This window comes from Orbicella franksi, chromosome 5, assembly GCF_964199315.1.
Source record: "Orbicella franksi chromosome 5, jaOrbFran1.1, whole genome shotgun sequence".
NCBI classification, from domain to species: Eukaryota; Metazoa; Cnidaria; class Anthozoa; order Scleractinia; family Merulinidae; genus Orbicella; species Orbicella franksi.
Genome location: NC_138149.1, coordinates 25,173,685 through 25,191,463, shown reverse-complemented (window position 1 = coordinate 25,191,463; position 17,779 = coordinate 25,173,685). Strand labels below are relative to the sequence as shown.

The 17,779-nt window shown below is 41.1% G+C and overlaps 1 protein-coding gene across 1 annotated transcript in view; it reads right to left on the bottom strand.

The window, feature by feature from the left end:
- LOC145487275 (uncharacterized) overlaps positions 1–17,779 on the bottom strand; it is a 53,415-nt gene that overhangs the window by 4,488 nt on the left and 31,148 nt on the right. The window contains exons 17-40 of the mRNA XM_081466021.1: positions 16,849–17,028; positions 15,985–16,041; positions 15,341–15,492; positions 14,426–14,730; positions 13,294–13,455; positions 12,727–12,794; positions 11,300–12,577; positions 10,283–10,888; positions 9,545–10,192; positions 8,415–8,726; positions 7,643–7,883; positions 6,764–6,918; positions 6,081–6,281; positions 5,531–5,590; positions 5,209–5,319; positions 4,985–5,098; positions 4,135–4,210; positions 3,600–3,771; positions 2,829–3,115; positions 2,137–2,295; positions 1,657–1,844; positions 955–1,245; positions 490–614; positions 63–156 (exon numbers count right to left, since the gene is read on the bottom strand). Of these exons, the coding sequence (XP_081322147.1) occupies positions 63–156; positions 490–614; positions 955–1,245; positions 1,657–1,844; positions 2,137–2,295; positions 2,829–3,115; positions 3,600–3,771; positions 4,135–4,210; positions 4,985–5,098; positions 5,209–5,319; positions 5,531–5,590; positions 6,081–6,281; positions 6,764–6,918; positions 7,643–7,883; positions 8,415–8,726; positions 9,545–10,192; positions 10,283–10,888; positions 11,300–12,577; positions 12,727–12,794; positions 13,294–13,455; positions 14,426–14,730; positions 15,341–15,492; positions 15,985–16,041; positions 16,849–17,028 (6,042 nt within the window). The remainder of the gene's footprint in view (positions 1–62; positions 157–489; positions 615–954; positions 1,246–1,656; positions 1,845–2,136; positions 2,296–2,828; positions 3,116–3,599; positions 3,772–4,134; positions 4,211–4,984; positions 5,099–5,208; positions 5,320–5,530; positions 5,591–6,080; positions 6,282–6,763; positions 6,919–7,642; positions 7,884–8,414; positions 8,727–9,544; positions 10,193–10,282; positions 10,889–11,299; positions 12,578–12,726; positions 12,795–13,293; positions 13,456–14,425; positions 14,731–15,340; positions 15,493–15,984; positions 16,042–16,848; positions 17,029–17,779) is intronic.

The window sequence follows — 17,779 nt, the reverse complement described above, 5'->3', positions numbered from 1 at the left end:
GCCAATTAGGCTACATTGTCGTGACTCAGCTTCAAGATTAAGAAAAAATTAATCGATCTTACATCTATATGCACAGTGAGTGTCGCTCTGATTTGCTCCAGTTCTTTCAACAGGTTTCCAAGTGACATTTTAACTTCTTCCAACTCTTTGTTTCCCCTAGACAAAGAAATAAAATGTTTACTACAACAAACCAGAAACGACAAGCTACATGGAAATGACTCACTTCCGGTGACTTTCGGTAAGACGTCAGTTTCTTTCGAAGATTACGAGAAAATTATATATTTTAACAACGGAAGCTCTCCAAAATTCTTTAGTCTCCTTAAAAGAACGCAAAGATTCCTGGAAATGTCGAGAATTCTTCGACAACTGAGAATATCTCCGGAAACTTTCGGAAGTTATTCGTTCTCTGATATCTTTGGTAGAATTGGATTTGTTTATCGATCTCACGCGGGAGTTTTGAAGTGGAGAAATATCTATTTACAGTGTTACCTGGTTGCAGCAGAGTCCACAGAATTCTGATGTTTGTTGATCAACACCTGGTGTTGCTGCCTCATGGACTCCAGTTGTTGTTGATGAAGGAGCAGCCTCATACGGAGTGGGTACATTGATGCCTCCTACAGTCGCATTAACAGATAAAGGAGCTCATTCATGGCATTTTGAGTTGTTTGTGCCGTGTACAAAATTAACTCTTTATTTACGTGACAGCATTGTAACAAACCTGAAAATAGCTGTTTACTAAGATATAAAAACACCAAATAGATAATAATAAACCATAGAGGAGCAAGGATGGAGAAGATTAATACGGATTGCAAACGTCAAACTTGAAAAGCTTAGGCTAACTGTTAGCACAAAACCATGACGTACCTCCTTTAAAGGCATAACAAATCCAAGTCTACTACGCAGCGAATGCTTTAAAAAAAAAAAAAAAGATATAGCCTTTCGTTGCTCGCATACCTTTTCAGACTGCTTCACAGCTTGATTATCGAGGTCTTGTTGAAGCTTGCCTAATTTTGTGTCCCTGTCGGTTAATTCTCTGTTCAGAGCGACGTTCTTTTCTCTTTCGTTCCCAAGCCTATGTTCTAGCTGAGCTCGTTTCTTTGTCTCGCTCTCCAGCTCGCTCTGTAGCTGGCGTTCTCTTTCCTTGTGACTCATGGCGGTGGCTTGTTGAACGTCTCGTTCGTTCTGCAGTCTTCTCGCGCGGACTCGTTCTTCTTCTAACATGCTCGTCAGTTCAACTAACTGTTTCTACAAAAGACAAAGACGACGAGATTTACAACTTGAAATCATCATTCCAAAACTCTCCGCATTTGCTATTTATTAATACAGATATGACAAGGTTTTCAAACTGAGAATTATCTAACGTACAAAAGATATTTAACTGTATTATTTTTGTAACATGTAATTCATTCTTTTTCTTATATATTTCTTGCATACACGTTCGTCTTTTGATCGAGTTCAGGCGCAACGTGTTTATATGAAGTGTTGATTGATTGATTGATTATTTCGATGCCATCTACGTTTTACGAAAAGCTCATAATCGGGTTATTTTTAGAAACGTTCTTAAAATAACCCGATATCCACTCTAACTGCACTTCTAGTGAATAAGGTGGCTCGTCACACAAATGCGTGGCAGCGTGACTACCCAATGTTCAGTACCTGTACAACATCCAGAGATCCCTTCAGCTGCTTCGCCACTATCTTCTCTGTCTTGGCTGACTCGTCGTTCTTGTCCTTTTCTGTTTCCAGCGACACTTCCAGGAAAGCGCTACGATTCTTTTCATCTTCTAGAGAAGTGCTGAGTTCCACGGAGCGATCTCTCGCAGCATTCAAAGCCGCTTGCAGCTCTAGAAGATTGGGAGAAAATATACAGCATCAGTTTATTAGCCAAGTTTTTGAAACTGAACAGTTGGCCTGTGCAGAGTTGTCCAATTTCATCAACATATATTTTCTCCTTAAATATCCATCTAATTTCAAGCAGACGGTTTAGGAGAATAAGAAAACAATCAGCCAGAGGATATCGCCTTGACCTGCCTTCAAATTCTCAAAGCTAACATGAAAGGAAAGTGTCGCAACAAGAAGGGAGAATTTCTAGTTGGAATATAAAAACTTCAGGTACCATTTCTCTTATTGTCTTACCTTTATTCACGTTTCTAAGTTGATCTGCTCGTTCTTTTGCGTGTTTTAGCGCCTCTGTTTGTCGTCTTTCGTTCGTCAACGCAAGCTGCATATGTTCTGCTCGAGCTTTCTCGTTTCTCAGGGCTGCGGACAATTCTTCGATTGTTTCACGATCTCGTTCTGTGGTTAAAGAAGAGAACAATAACACAAATGTTAAATTCTGGAGTTGATTTAGGAACAGGAATGCTGTAAACTTGTCCACAGGCCTGCTTATGGAGCTGTTCTCGCAATCTGGTAGTTCCGTGCTCAAACCATCTGTCCTACCACTATTAAAATATATCTTGTTCTCAGTAGTTCAGAGTTCAACGTCTTGGCCGCGCTGGCCACAGAGTCAGCCAACTGGTTATCTTCTGTGAGTTGGGATTGTTAGCTAGACTATGTTCACTTGAAATATTTGTCTCATGAATTGATGCAATTTCGTATTTCAGCGAGTATGCTGTTTGTTCCTAAGCGCCACAAGGGAAAATAACATTTACCATCATAATCAGGTTTGACCGGTTTTTTTTAGAGAGCGATCAGCGACAAGTGCCAATAGCGTAATGGAAGCCTCGAATCACCGACGAAGAAAAACAGCTCTCTGATGCTAACTGAGTATCACACCAAGCTAAAAAGAGAAAATGCAGGAACAAAAACAAACACCAAAGATCTTTTACCCAAGGCCTCTCCTTGCAGTGCTTTCTCGGTCTCCAACTCAGACTCCAAATTGGACAATGAGATTCTTTCTCTTTCTAACTGCACCTCTAACTCAGCTTTTTCTTGTTTATTGGCCGATAGCTGTCGGCGGAGAGATTCCATGCTCTCAAGAAGCCGATTGTTTTCTTGTTTACCACGGTGACGTTCGCTTTCCACAGCATCTTGGTATTTCTTCGTGTTGGCTCGTTCAAGCTCCAAGGCTTGAGTCTGGTTCGATAAACGAACTTTTTCTGCTTCAAGACTTGTTCTGAAGAATGATAAAAAAACTAAGCTCAGTCACGGTATATCGAGTTATTTTAGCCACGTACAAAATTACCTTTAAATTGAAGGAAACCTGAATATAGTAGTTTACTAAGATAGACAAACACCAAAGAGATAATAATAAACCATAAAGGAACAAGGATGGTTGAGGACGGAAAAGATTAACACGGATTACAAACAACGAACTTGAAAAATTTAGGCTAAACTTCTTAAGATGCGCAAACTGTGACGTGGCTCCTCACGGAAATTTAGAAAAACGAAAAAGAAAGAACGAACTAAAATATATTAATTTTGTTTAGCGACGATTCACATTCAGTGATTCAAAACTAACGCTTTTTTAAAAAAACTCAATTCCAAAATCAGAAAAAAAAGCCCCAAATGACCACATAATCATGCACTGAAAAATAAATTTGTGGTAGCTGAAATAATATGCGTTTTCAAATTCTGAACAATGCAAATATTTGTCTTACCTGAGGGACATGACCTGCACTCTTTCTTTCTCAAGGGCGGCGCCCAGATCTGTGATCCGGCTTTTCTCTTTCGCCAAAGCCTCCTTCAAGTCTGCCACCAGAGTGCGCTCTCTCTTTAGCGAGTTTTTGAGATCGTTTTGCACGTGTTCAGCCTGCTGACCTTTAACTAACACTAAATCACATCAGGAGAGAGAAAATTGTGAATTCAGCTGTAGCCTACAGTACTGTACTAAACTACTGCTGAAGAATTTCACGATGATGCATTCAGGGTTCATAGCTCTTCAGCAAAAACCCGACATTTTTCACGAGCGGATTTTTCAAAAAAAGATTTGAGAGATTTTGCTTCGCTTTTCTTATCTCCTCCGTAGATCACAAGTATTTCTAAAAAACTTTCCAACCAGATTTTTGAATTCGGTTATATTTGTGTCTGGGAGATTTCTTTCCTTCTTTACCTCACTTAAAATCAAGCAAACTAGCAACTTTGCACCTAGTAAATACCATAGACTAAACTAATTATCTGATGATATTATCTTACACTGTGTTCTGAAATCTCTCTCTCGTTTGGTAGCTTCTTCAAGCTGTCCGCGCAACTGCTCAACAAGATCTTGCTTCTAACAAAAGAAAAAAGAAAACTATTAACCTAGCGCGAATAAACACAAACAATTTTAAAGACTTCGCTTTGGCTCTCCTCAGTTATAACGGAAACCGAAGCACACAATTGCAGAGTGACGTCATCTAGTAAGCTTCCCAGCAAACAAAATTAGTAGAATTCTACTTGTACACTGATGCAAACGTTGCAATCTGATTGGCTGAGTTACCGGTATACTATCAGCCATTAGAGTACAGACGATAGAGGTCATCCATATGATGGAAACGTTTTCTAGCTTCTTTAGTGTTTAGAAAGATTTAGAAATATTACTAGATAATTACTTTAAAACCTCAAAATGTTTCATGACACACAGACGCAAATTTCAAATCAGGATAACAATTCAATCCGCACGAGTTTGTTAAAGCATAAAGTTTATTACTACGCTGAGAAATGATTGCATGGAATATTTGGAGGAAATTTAGTTAGAATTCTACTAAAACAATTAGATTATTCGCTCTTGATTTCTAAGAGGTGATAGTTGATGAGGCCGAAGACCGAATCAAGTATCACCTCATAAAAATCGAGAGCGAATAATCTAATTATTAATTAGAACTACCACTTACGTAATTATAATTGAGCTCATCTTACCGTCAATAAATTCGAAAAATCGTGAAATACCATTGAATACAAAAAATACACCCTACTGCAAAAGACTTATGAAGATGAAGAAGCTTCAAACTAGTTCAGACAGAGCGAAACTGGACGCTTGTATCGACCAATGCTACGCCAGTCTTACCTGATCGTTCAGCGGTTTCATCGTGGACATCTTTCGCAGTTCTTGGATCTCAGCCAGCAAAGAATCACGGTCTTTTTTACGAAGCTGTTCTGTAACACGACTTGTGAGTTCATCCTAGGAAACACAACAGCAATGGTAACGAAAAAAAAATATACATACCGGCCGCAAATTTTTTCTTCTTTATTCCTTTCTCTCTATGAACTTTAACTGCCAACTTACTATACCTGCGTGTGAATTTGGTCTCGTAGCTGTGCTGCCACAGGGGAGTCATGCCCGTTCGCAAGCTGAGAAGTCCTCAGCTCGGCTACAAGAACATCTCGGTCTTTCTCGAACACCTGTAAGGGTACAAAAGACAATGGTAAACTAGTCAACACGAGTGACATAAACAAACAAGCCTTTTGCAGTCTATTGCCATCCAAGATGGCCGCTTATTCGAGCGATCAAATATGGGGTGGAGGGAAGAAGAAAGTCATGAGGAAGAAACAAAGAAACAAAGAAACAAAGAAGAAACAACAAACAAACAAACAACAACAAATATATACTTACCGTCTTCACGGCGTTAATCAAATCTGTCCGCCAGTCTGCCTCCTCCTGAAGTTTGGAAGGCTGGTAAACAAGTTATTACAGAATTAGAATCCGAGACAAGTAAATTTGAAGAAAATATTGATGATTATGTCAAAGAAAACCTCCTTACAAACAATTTTATAAAAGGTTTTGACAAATCTCTTGTTTTATTCACATATTTTATGTTTCGTCAATGAAGAACTTTCTGACACAATGTCTGATAAAAACCTCCCGATAGCGTTAGAAAATATTCGAAAATATTCATGTCATCTCTTGAAGTTGTCACATGGAATTCTGTTGTATTCGAAACAACTCAAGTGATTGTCTACCGTCGATCTTTCCCAGTTTAATTACTGCACTCAAATTCAATTTATTTCTTTCCGAAACAAAAAGAGCGCACTTCACCAACTAAATCATCATTGATTATCATAAGATCTGAAGTCAAGAAAGTAAATAAACGCTTGATGGTGCCTTAATGAAGCGGGTATACCATTTCTTTCTTTTTTTGTAATCAAAAGACAACTCCTCTCACCGTTGATGCCTTTCGAGTTTGCGCTACGAGATTCTTCAGTGATTGCACAGCTTCAAGCAATGCTTGCTTCTCCGCTGACCATGACGACTGAAGAGTCGCTACATCTGGGCTTGCAAGTGAGCGGTCCTGAGGTGGCGTGGACACGGCACTGACGAGTGATTGGATTGTCTCGGCCTCGGTATGAAGATTGTTGAGAAGGCCCTGGTGAGGAGAAAGAATATAACTTCCCATTTAAGCGCCTCTTAGCGACTCTACCGAGAAAATCCTGAAAACGTTAACCGTGGTGGCGGCAACTGACTAAAAACAGTCACAAGGACCAATCACAACAAACATAGACACCCAAACGGCCAATCAGAACTCGAGCAGGTTCACGTGATCAAAGCCAAGCACGAAAAAAACGCGCGTAACCCAGTCGCTATCGGTTCATTGTATCTGATTGGTTACGTAGGTGGCGTGAGATTTTTTCAACCAATCACGGAATTAAGCAAAGCAAAAGGATTTGTAATGATAAGCGATGAAAGAATTTGAAATAACTCCAGATTTCGACGGTCGGTTGAAATCCTCTCTATTCAATACCATTTATGGCAACTGAAGAAATCCTTTGAACCTCTTTGTCCTTACTATTACGCGATCTAACGTTCACAATCTGAACATGTGTTTTCTTGAAAAATATTCTCTCTTACCTCGATTGTATTTTGAGATTTCAGAGGTGAGGTAGCCGCTGACTTGATGCGAGTCTGCCGTACCAGCTGACCAACAAGTTCATTGTCTAGCCGTTCGTTCTCATCCAGCGCCGAGTTAAGGCGCATGCGCATCTCTGGAGATGCAGAGTCAATACCTAATAAGGTTGAAACAAAAGCATTGGGACAATGGCGTGTGAAATGTGTCATTTTAACAAATTGACGTCAGTTTCTCATACGTCTGTTCTGTTATTGATCATGAATTTCGTCATAACATTGTCAAAATAGCTGTGGATCCACGAGGTGATAGCCGAATGGATCACTTTGACAATGTTGTGACGAAATTCATTGTCAATAGCGGGACAGACGCATGAAAAACTGACGTCAATTTGTTTTTTACGATAACAAATTGCCAAATTGTCCGCTTTCGCTCGTTGACGCATCAACGACATACATGTAAATTATAAATTCATGAGTCTGTCCGCTTATTGACAATGAAAATTAACCAATGAGCGCGCCAGAATCTCTGCAGTTATCGTTAAGGTCTAGATTCTTCTGAAGAATCTAGAAGTGTAGCAGCTGTTACTGGTTAAGGACATTTGTTTCTGTTGTTTGTTCTATTGTTCTCTCAAAGGGAATCAAGCCATTCATGTAAGACCATACGAGAGCGGATACCCGACCTGAAGAAACTCAACCCTCAGTATTTATCTATAACGATCAAATTGTTTCGTCACTACCAACAACTAGGTAACTTTTACAGAACTTTAATGGTACACGTACATCGAGACGATATCTCCATTTAATGATTTTCTTCATTCTTATCACGTGTATGCTTGGCAATGTTTTGAAATTGTAAAGAGATTTTGTATTTTGATCACACACCTGATATAGTCATCAGTCGTTGTATCTCTCGCTGATGGTCCTGTCGCATCCTGTTGACCTGGTCATTGTGTGTTGTGTGTAGTTCTTGTCGCAGATTGTTCAACTTCGCCATGTTTTCCATCTCTAACTCGGTCTTCACTTGCTGCACATCTCTCTGGCGTCTCTGCTCTTCGTTCTCTTTCACGGCAACCAGTTGATTCTCGTATTGCCGTTTGAGGTTTTCCTCTACGCTTTTTAGTTTCTAAAAAAGATGAAGAAATATGAAAGTCACCACGATTGTATGCAAATACCGAACCAAGAGGCAGTATTTATTTGTGTGAGGAGGAGGTTTCGACGATCAACAACAAAAATCACAACATTTTCTCGGGTTACGACTTTTTTAGTTAATTGCACCCTTAGCAATCAAAACAATTTATTATGAAGCTCGATAATGGGGTAAGATCGTCTGAGGGGCCAATCAGATAAATAGTAAATAAAAAATAATAATTTGTGTGTCAATCAGAATAACAGCAGAATAAATAAAACAAAGAAACCGACGCCGAGCCTCACCTAGAAAAACAACAACAACAACGACAACGACAAACAAAAAGAAAAGTCAAGCCAGGATTGTTTTATCCCTTAAAATAACTGATCGGAGTCACCGCACTGACTGGATCGGTCCGTATAATGATCAAATGCAATAATTTAACGCTCCCTCTTGTATTCATAACAATTAGAAGCGTTTAAATTGTAAATATGGACTAAACTCACTATTCGCAACCAAAACACTTACTTGCTCAAAAGCAAGCTGTTGAGTTGGACTCAGGGCATCCTCAGCCCCCGTGGGTACCCCCCTCTGAACGTTTTTCATTTCGGCCTTGAGAGTGTTCACTTCATCGCGATGAGCCTTTTGTAGGTCAGCGACGGCCGCCACGTGACTGTCCTCCTGGGATTTGAATCTCTCGCGTAATTGGTCCATTTCTGCTCGGAGCGCAGCCAACTGGCGAGACTCGGCCTGGAGGTTTCTACGAATCTGTTCTTTTTCATGTTCTTTCGTTTTCAAGTCCTCTTGAACTTGATTCCTTTCATGAGTCATTGTTTCCAACTGCAGGAGAAGACAAAACTACAGTGGTCAGACAAAATGGAAAGCAAGATTTAAGGTTTGCCTTAATGAAAAGAATGTTGGCTGCATAAATAGCACACAGAAATATGAAAAAAACAAAACAAAAAAAAAAAAAACGTAACTTTGTGAGTTAAAAGAATCGCATCCAATGTAATGATAGTATATTAATCATGAACATAGAATTTATGAGATAAATTAGTCCGTTGCAGGAAAAAAAATACTCAGATTTCGAACAATAGCCTTCATTAGATTTACTGTCAAAGACTGGTAAATCTGGAAATGTCTACCATTCAAAAAAAAAAAAAAAAAAAAAAAAACAGGTTCATCTTGCGGTAGTTGATATAAGGAAGGTAAACTCAATGCTAAAACAATTTCCTCTTAACCGCAAACTACAGAACTAAAAACGGCCTGGTCTAACTGACTAAGCGGAAAGATTAAACAAACAAGCGAACGAACGAACAAACCGACAAAAAACTGAGAATGTGACTAAACGCTCTCCAAAAAATCAGCAAACTCATTCGCCAGATTATTTTAGTCTATAGAAAGACAAAGACAAATTTTAGGCAGTAAGTATCTACAAATAAAGTTCTCTGTTGGAGTGCGCTTTCTCTCACCTGCCGACTCTTAAATTCCGGTAATTTTGCCTAGACGCCTAGGAAAAAAACTCTCCCTTCAAATAAATCGTTTCGTTTTGCTCAAACTCGTTATGTACACAAAGGAATACCAGCGCGCGCCACTTCAGTAAGCGCGCAAATTCCGCGCGCGCGCGCTACTAGGTCACTTCCGGAGTAGAACCTAACCTGTTTGGCGAGAAGAGCCGCGGCCTCAGTTTCTCGCTGTTCTTTTTCAGTCCTTTCTCGGCTCAACTCGTCCTGCAGCACTTTCATTTCTTCTCCTTTCATACCCAACTCCTCGTCCTTTCTTTTGGTTTCCTCCTCTTTAGAAGCAAGTTGGTCTGCCGCCTCTTTCAGCTTTTCCTCATTGGCAATGTTCAACTGCTCCATCTCCTTTACCTTCCCTTCAAGCTCTTCAATGACCTTCTGCTGTTGAACTAAAGCATCTTGACTACCTTTGAGCGCTTTGTCAAACTCTTCCTTCTCCGCTGTCTCGTTCTTGCTCTCCTGCAAAAGATTTTCTAACTCTTTCATGCGATCTTCGCGTTCATTTATCAAATTTTCTTGCTCCTTCAGTTTGCCATGTTGATCTTCTAGTAGCTTCTGTTGTTCCTCCATCATCTGGCTCATCTCCTCCATTTGCTCGGCCAGATTTTTCAGTTCGTCGTCCTTCTTGTCAAGAGCCTCTTTGAAGGTGTCCAACTGCTCGGCCAGCGCTCGGGACTCTTCGTCTTTCCGATCGTAAGCTTCGCGTTCGTCTCGGAGCATCCGTACTGGTGTCGGAGTTTCGTCGCGTTCTGCTCCATTCTCGTGCTTGGTTCGGTTAAGCTGCTCCTAAAAAGAAAAGAAAGCAACTCAAATGTTAGAATCATGGTAATAAAAGCTGTGCTAGACGATAACACAAGAACAGTGTCGTTAACTCACCCTCAGCGCCGAGATTTGAAGAAAGCTCTCGTTAAGTTGTTTCTGCATAGCTTCTTTTTCTCGCTCCAGGTCCTTTTGCGTCTCCTCACTAGTTTCCAGGTCCTCGTGCAACTTGTCCTTCAACTCCTGCGCTTCCTTGAAAGCTTCCAGGGTCTTGGTCAGTTCATCTTGTAGATCTTTGATCCGTGCTAACAAGTCAATCTCCGATTGAGTTTTCGCGCTTAATTCCTTTTCCAATTCGATGTTACTTAGCTCCAGTTCCTTCAATCGCGTTCCCAGCTCCTCGATAGCAGCTTGCATCTCTTCTTTCGATTGTTCGTCGACGCTGAGTTTGCCCTCCAACTCTTTGCACTTACTAGCCAAGTCTTCCCTTTCGGAGCGAGCCTGTTCTACTAGCTCCATGAGCTTGTTCGCCTCTGGTTCCTGGATGCTTTCCTCTAAGGCCTTCTTGTAGTTGTCAACTTGTTGTTCAAGGTCTGTGATTTTTGCTTGCAGTTCTCGCACAGCTTCATCGTCCTGTTTGGAAACTCCGCTTCCAGTCGATTCCTCAACGCCCCACAACCCTTCTCCGTGTATACCTGTCTCCACAGTTTCTACAGTGGTTACCTGATGAAATCATAAAATAGATCATACGAGAAAACAATCATTGAATAAGCCCAGAGTGTCTGCTTCGAAGTTGCTAAGAAACTGGTCACACTATGATGGCGAGTGTTTCAACGAAGATTTGGCAAATGACACTTGTTACCCTACCTGAACAACGGTGTAGTGAAGGCGAGTGTTTACAACAGTTGTCAAGAGCTTTCAAATCTAATTTTTCGTCTCTTATCTTGACTTTCCTTGTTTATTTTTGATTATAATCACCTATTCACTGCTTTTCTCCACAGTGACAAATTACCTTGAGATTTTGTTCGAGCTGAAGATCATAAAATATAGTTTAAGATACCGTGAGAGAAGATATTCTGATTGAACTTCTTAAGTCTCTTATTTATCCTTTAAAGAAAATAACAATAACTATACCTGTATCAAGGGAACGTCCATCTGCAGGGACGCTGCCCTTTGGAGCTTTTGGATTTCTTCTCTATCTCGCTCCTTCTCCTGTTTAAGCTGATTCACAAGCTCAGTCTGCTCCTTTGCCTCGGCTTCCAACACTGGAATCTTCTCCAGATGAATCTGCGCCTTCTGCAGTAGCTCTCGCTTCTTCTCTTTCTCCAGTTCGGCGCTTTCAAGCTTCTCGGCTAGTTCTTCGTTCTGCTCCGTCAGCTCTTTGAGTTGCGCTTTCATCTGTTGCATCTGATCAAACTCCAGCGTGTCTTCTCCCTTTGCCGTGGACAGCTCGATCTTCAGCTCTTCTTTCTCGTCCCAGAGGTGTTGCACCGCGTCCCGGAATTGTTCGATGGCGTCTTTTAGCTTCTCGTTTTCCTCCTGTAGCTCGCTAACGTCGCCATGAAGTTTCTCGACTTCTTTCTTCAATCGGTCGTTTTCCTCAATGACTTCACCCTCGGAGCCAGTCATCTGCGATCGGTTAGCTTCTTTCTCTAAAGAAGCGATCCGTATCACCAGCCCCGTATTCTCTTCCTTAAGCTTATCACAGGCCTCGTTCAGTTCCTTTAATTTGGACTTCAGTTCTTCCGGACCGTCGAGCTCATCAAGTTTCTGTGCCTCCATTTTCGTCAACTTGTCTTCCAGATCTTTTTTCGCGTTCGCTAGATGCTCCACCGCGGACTTCAACGTTTCATTCTCCTCTAGGAGCTCGTCACCAGATTCTTTCAGAGCTTCAAGTTCCTCAACCAGTTCGTCTCTTGCCTCCCTTAATTTGTTCACCTCCCTCTTGAGTCCTTCTTCATCGAAATTCTTATCAACCACTTCCTGTGCCAAACGAAGTCTCGCTTCCTCTTGTAGAGCTTCTAGTTCAGAAACAAGCACTTTTTTGGCTTCCTCGAGTTGCTGCTCACGTGATCTGCCTTCTTGTATCTCTTTCTCGGCGGCCTCGACTTTCGCTTTCAAGTCTTCGTTTTCCTTTCCCATTTCCTCACATTTCTCGGTCAGTTCTTCCTTCTCCTTCTGCAAGGCGTCATTATTTGTTTGCTCCTGCTGTAACCGGTCGTTTTCGGCTGTCATTTCCTCCATTTGCTCGTTAGCTTTGTTCAGCTCATTTGCGAGCCTTTCCTTCTCTTCAAGTTCCTCTTTCAGTCTTGCCATCAATTCCTCCTGGGCTGCCATGACTTGTCCGAGTTCCTCGTTTCGTTGGGATGTGACATCGAGAAGCTCCTTCTGGGCGTTGCGAGCTTGATTCCACTGCAAACAGACACAGGTGGAAAGATTTATAAGCGAGATAAAGTTAGAAGAAACATGCACCAGATCGATGTCTTTGTACGGTAATGATCGCCCTGGTAGCATCACTGTCTTTAATAAAGTATAACAATTACAACATTTATCATGAATACCTGTTTTGTCATCATAGCGACAACTTCGAGCATTTTTTGGGCCGCAGATCTCAACCTGACCCCCGAGTCTGAAAAACAAACAGTCATTGAGTTACTTGCTCAATTGAAGGTAAAACTAGTTTTCTTGTTTGTTTATTATTAACGGAGCCCGCTCAGTCTCTATGAGCTAGTGTTGACATTTATGAGAACTAAGGAAAAATGAGGTGATAATGACAAATTGAAAACAATTTGAGAGCGTCTCGATTGAACACGATTCATTAAAGTAAATGGCCTTTCCTTGGCCCAAAAGATTCTGTTTGTTGCCTCTGGAAAGAAGAAAAAAGAAGCCCTCATTGGAAGAGCAAAGGTAAAAACAGCTTCGATTTAGGGTCGACATCACAGAACCACGGACTGTGTATTCCTAATTTAAAACGATCCTTCTCCTTTAAAATAACTTCGTTCTTGAACAGCACCTCTGTCTGATTGCCTCCCTAGATCCAAACTGAATTCTAAAAGTTCAGAATTTCTCTTGGTAAGTAGAATAAAACTGTGGTCCCCATTCCATTCCGTGACAGTTTTGAATCGTACCTATAATAAGTTCCTCGGCTTGATCATCCAAGCTCGGGCCCTGGAACATAGTGTCCGTCTGCCGCTGAGACAGTTCCAGTCCTTCATCACTAAGCAGTGACAAGTCGGTCTTGCTGGTCAGCGTTGCATCACTTGACTCGGACAGGTCAGCGGCAGCAGCACCTATAATCAATGTACATGAGCTATTGATCGTTGTACAAATCAATATTTAATCAATTCTTACCACTTCCACATCAACTGCGGCTTCATTCTAAGTTCATTAGCGTTACTATGGCTTTCTGTACATTCATTTCAACAGTATCTAGGAATATTTAATTGCAGGTAAATGGCTTTACACCTTAAGTTCTATTTTTCATCTCTCTCCGTTTAATCCTGAAAAAAACCAAATTAAATATTCTGGCCAAATATAACTCAAGAGTTCGCAACGCAAGAGTTCCGCACCTTTTTTTTAGGTTACCGTGTACCTTCAGGGGAGTCTTTAAACCCACGAATGTAGCGCCTCGCGGCCACATCATCGATACCCTACCCCACATCAAATTAAAGCATATAGGTCTGGCTACTCAAAACTTTAATAAGTTTTCTGAAAAATGAATTATCGAAGTCTCCGCGAAGGTTAAACTGGAAGGAACAAATCATCTCTCCTTTTCAAAGTTCCAACTCTTCAATTAGCTATCAATCAATAAGGGACTGTTATTTCCGGTAAAAAATCGCAGTGTCAATTTTCTCGGTGAGTATTTACTCTTTTTTATCTGTCTTGTTTTGGCTGAAAGCTCATACAAAGTTTATTTTTTCGAAAAAAAAAAAAAAAAAAAAAAAAAAACCCGGAAATTAGAACATGTTTAACTCTGAAGGTACAAGGTAACCTTAATGAGCTAAATACATTAACAGCAGGCCCCCATAGCTGTTGAATATCTGTTTTGTAATCCGTTAAACAGATTTTAATCAGTACATAGCTCTGCACCAATAGGGTACCTGTATCTAACGTTGTGATATTCAGCAACGATAATGTATCCTAACTCTTTGCAACATGTCTAAGACAGGCCTTTCATAAGGCACAAAGTCATTAACACGAACTGCGTGCCTATGCTTGAAGTTCAAGCACTTAAACAATTTACCACTAAGGTTCCCTCACCTCCTGCTGGCGTAGCGAAGTTTAATGTGGGCGCACTGGGCCCTGCGGCAGGTGTTGAGGTCACTAATCCAGGAGGAATCGACCCCTCGGGCCGACGAACTGAGTCCGTTGGTAACCGGGACTCGTGCAAGGTCCCCGATTCCATTTCCTGTATGGGCCATTGTGTAAGCTGTTCCTCGTTTTGGCTCGTCTCTTGTATGAGGTCTTCAAGCTGTTTATTGATCGTTTCTTCTGTAGAGGCCGCTTGTTTCACGACGTCTGAAAGGAGTTTTAGAAGGCGTTCGTTGGCTCGTTGCAGCGCATTTCTGTCGAGAAAGAAACGAAACAATGCATACATAAAGCCAAAACCCATGTTACTGTTATGTCTATATCAGATTGCTCTGGTCTTACCTCGTAGCTCAGTTGGTCGAGCAACGTTGATCTAGTCCGGATTTCGTGGCTGCGAATACCACCAAAATCAAAATAACTTTTTCTTTGCCTCTAGCGGTCTCATTTTCTTGACTGGGCTAACATTCAAGGCCCTGTTGTTCAGGGCCAGAAGATTCATGGTTTGATTCCAGCTCTTAAATCTATTGCAGAGTTCATTCGCTGATTTGCAATTCATCGCCCAAATAGAATATGGTGTTACAAGTTCTCTTAGAAGATAATGCTCGCTTGAGGTCCAAAAAAATTGCTAGTGGGCGCACGAGTGGAACGGGAGCGTGCAACCGTTTCCTAGACCTCAAAAGTGCATTAGTTTCTAGGAAAATATAGGAACATCATCTTCTATTTTGTTTAAAATATAGCATGGAAAAGCGAAATCATTTCCATCTGAGAAGGGGCGTTGATTGAGGTCGAAACACAAACTCCGGGACCTACGTGCAATAACGGGTATACAGTAGCTATATTCTAAATAAGAGTACAAATTTCCCCCACCTCTCTGCCGCCAAACGTTCAACGTCCGAGCGGAGCATGGTAGCTAGGTTATCCTCCTCTTGATGTTCCCTGTCACGCCGAGTCAAAATCAAGTTGTAATTATCTGACTGGCGCTGGAGATCATTTTGAAGACGAGCTTGCTCAGCTTCCATCTACAAGGTAGAAGAATAAAAATTAATTTACGCGATGCTTATTTGCCTGCAATGGAAAAGGAAATTTAGATAAATTAAGCTTACTTTCTGTCGCTTCGGGTTCTCGCGAAACCACGGTTCGGGCTATTGTAAACAAGTTTCAGCGCATAAACAGAGAGAAATGAACAGCGAACGAGAAGCGAAGGACTGATTAAGGCTTACCATAGCGCTCTTCCGGCAAAGTTAAAATTCAATAGGGCCACAACAAACAGTTAGTTAGCCAGCCAAGCTAAGTTTGGTTTTGAGTTCAAAAAACTCCATTGGTAATTTGATCATTAAACTCGCAAAACATTCAACAACCAATCAGAGCGAACAAATGTGCCTTCTCGGCCAATCAGGTACAAAACCAATAACACATGACTTAGCATTCAAATATTCTTCTGCACTTGCCCCCATTGCTCCCTATTGCCCATTTTGCTTGAAAAAGCGTTAATTAGCGATTCAGATACACACCTCTTTCAGTAGCGACTGCTTCTCTTGAAGCTTGTTCACCAGCTTTTCATTTTCGTCCTAAAAATATTCGTGAAGATAGAACAGTTACATGCTCATCAACATAACAGCAACAAAAAGAAAAACAAACAAAGCCTAACAGGAGATCTTCGATCGATCACCGCGTCAGCGAAACGCCATAGAACATAGCTAAAGCGATTTCATTTTATGTGATACAAGGATTATCAGGTCGCAAAAGATATGCGGGCACATTTCAACGGTGTTCAACAATTAGCTGAATTTGGTTTTTGTAAGACGGCGAGAAATTCCATGCAAGGTCTCCGTTTGTATTACCTTCAGCTCTGGCAGTTAACAAAAGCCTTAAACATCAAAAAAAAAAAAAAAAAAAAATCAATAATTGATAATTGTTACAAAGTGGATTAAGGCCACGTAATATGGGGAGGCATTTTTTTTTTTCAACTTTCGATGCAACGCTGTTGCATTGCAAATTAAAAAGAGCTTATTGCCACCCGTGTTACAATTAGCGGCAGCAGGTCGTACGGATATTAACTCCTGTCTTCTTCGAGCAACATGTTGCCGCAACTTGCATCGCTATTAAACATGCAGTGTAATTGCAATGAATTACAATGTAATGTTGCACGAATAGGAGGAAATATAAGTTGCTCGTATCACTCCGCCTTTTGCCGCAAATCACGTAGATTACGTTAAGATTTTGGTGAAAGGTGACGCTGTCGATTGAAACGCTGAACTTCGATTAAACAATCGGATCTAAGAATCGGAAGCACTCGGGTCTTATACGAGGATTTACTGAGAACACGTTTCTTCAAGCTTGCGGGTAAAGCAAAAGCTAGAAACACAATTACGCACCTTCGTTCTTTCGATTTCAGCCACGAATTCCTTCTCCTGACTTTTCACGAATTCCTGCAATTTCTCCATCTCTTGCCGGAACTGGCTCTCCAGTTCTTCCAGACTCTTGGCCTGTTGGGTTTCAATCATTGCAGCTTTCTCTTCCGCGGCGGCCAGATCGGATTTGACACGTTCCAACTCCTATCAGTATTAGGGGCAAACAAAGTGAATAACAGGCACAGCATAGGATCGTACTGTTCAGATAGACCAGAGAGACAGTCACGCAAGATAGTGTTATGTTTGCGTGAAGGCGCGTTGCGTGACTAGAGAGCTTAACGTTACCGTAAACCTTCGCGGGTGTCCTTAGCGAAAAAAAATATTACCGCGCTGTCTTAAAGACAACCACTACAAATTATATATCAATGCAAAGGTTATAGAGTGCTCTATTCGATAAAAATTGTTTTGCTTCAATTTTTGTTAATCATAAGGCGAGCGCGACCTAAAAGCGCGAAACGACCGACGTTCCATTGAGCGAATTTATCGGGTATCAAACTCGACCGCATCAACAAAGCTACTGCATTATATCATTCACAAGGCATTAATCATCAAAACCGTGTGAGGGTTTGGCGATATCCCTATTTGTTGTTTTGGAAAATTTCTGTCAAGTTTGATGTCCAAAAATACAGCGACACGTTTTACGACGAAGGCCATTGCAGGAGATCAATTTTGAAAAACGCAAATCCCCCACACGGTTTTGATGATTGATGCCTCGTGAATGATATAATGCAGTAGCTTTGCTGATGTGGTCGAGTTTGATACCCGATAAATTCGCTCAATGGAACGTCGGTCGTTTCGCGCTTTTAGGTCGCGCTCGCCTTATGATTAAAATAAATTGAGGCAAAACAATTTTTATCGAATAGAGCATTCTATAACCTTTGCATTGATATACAAT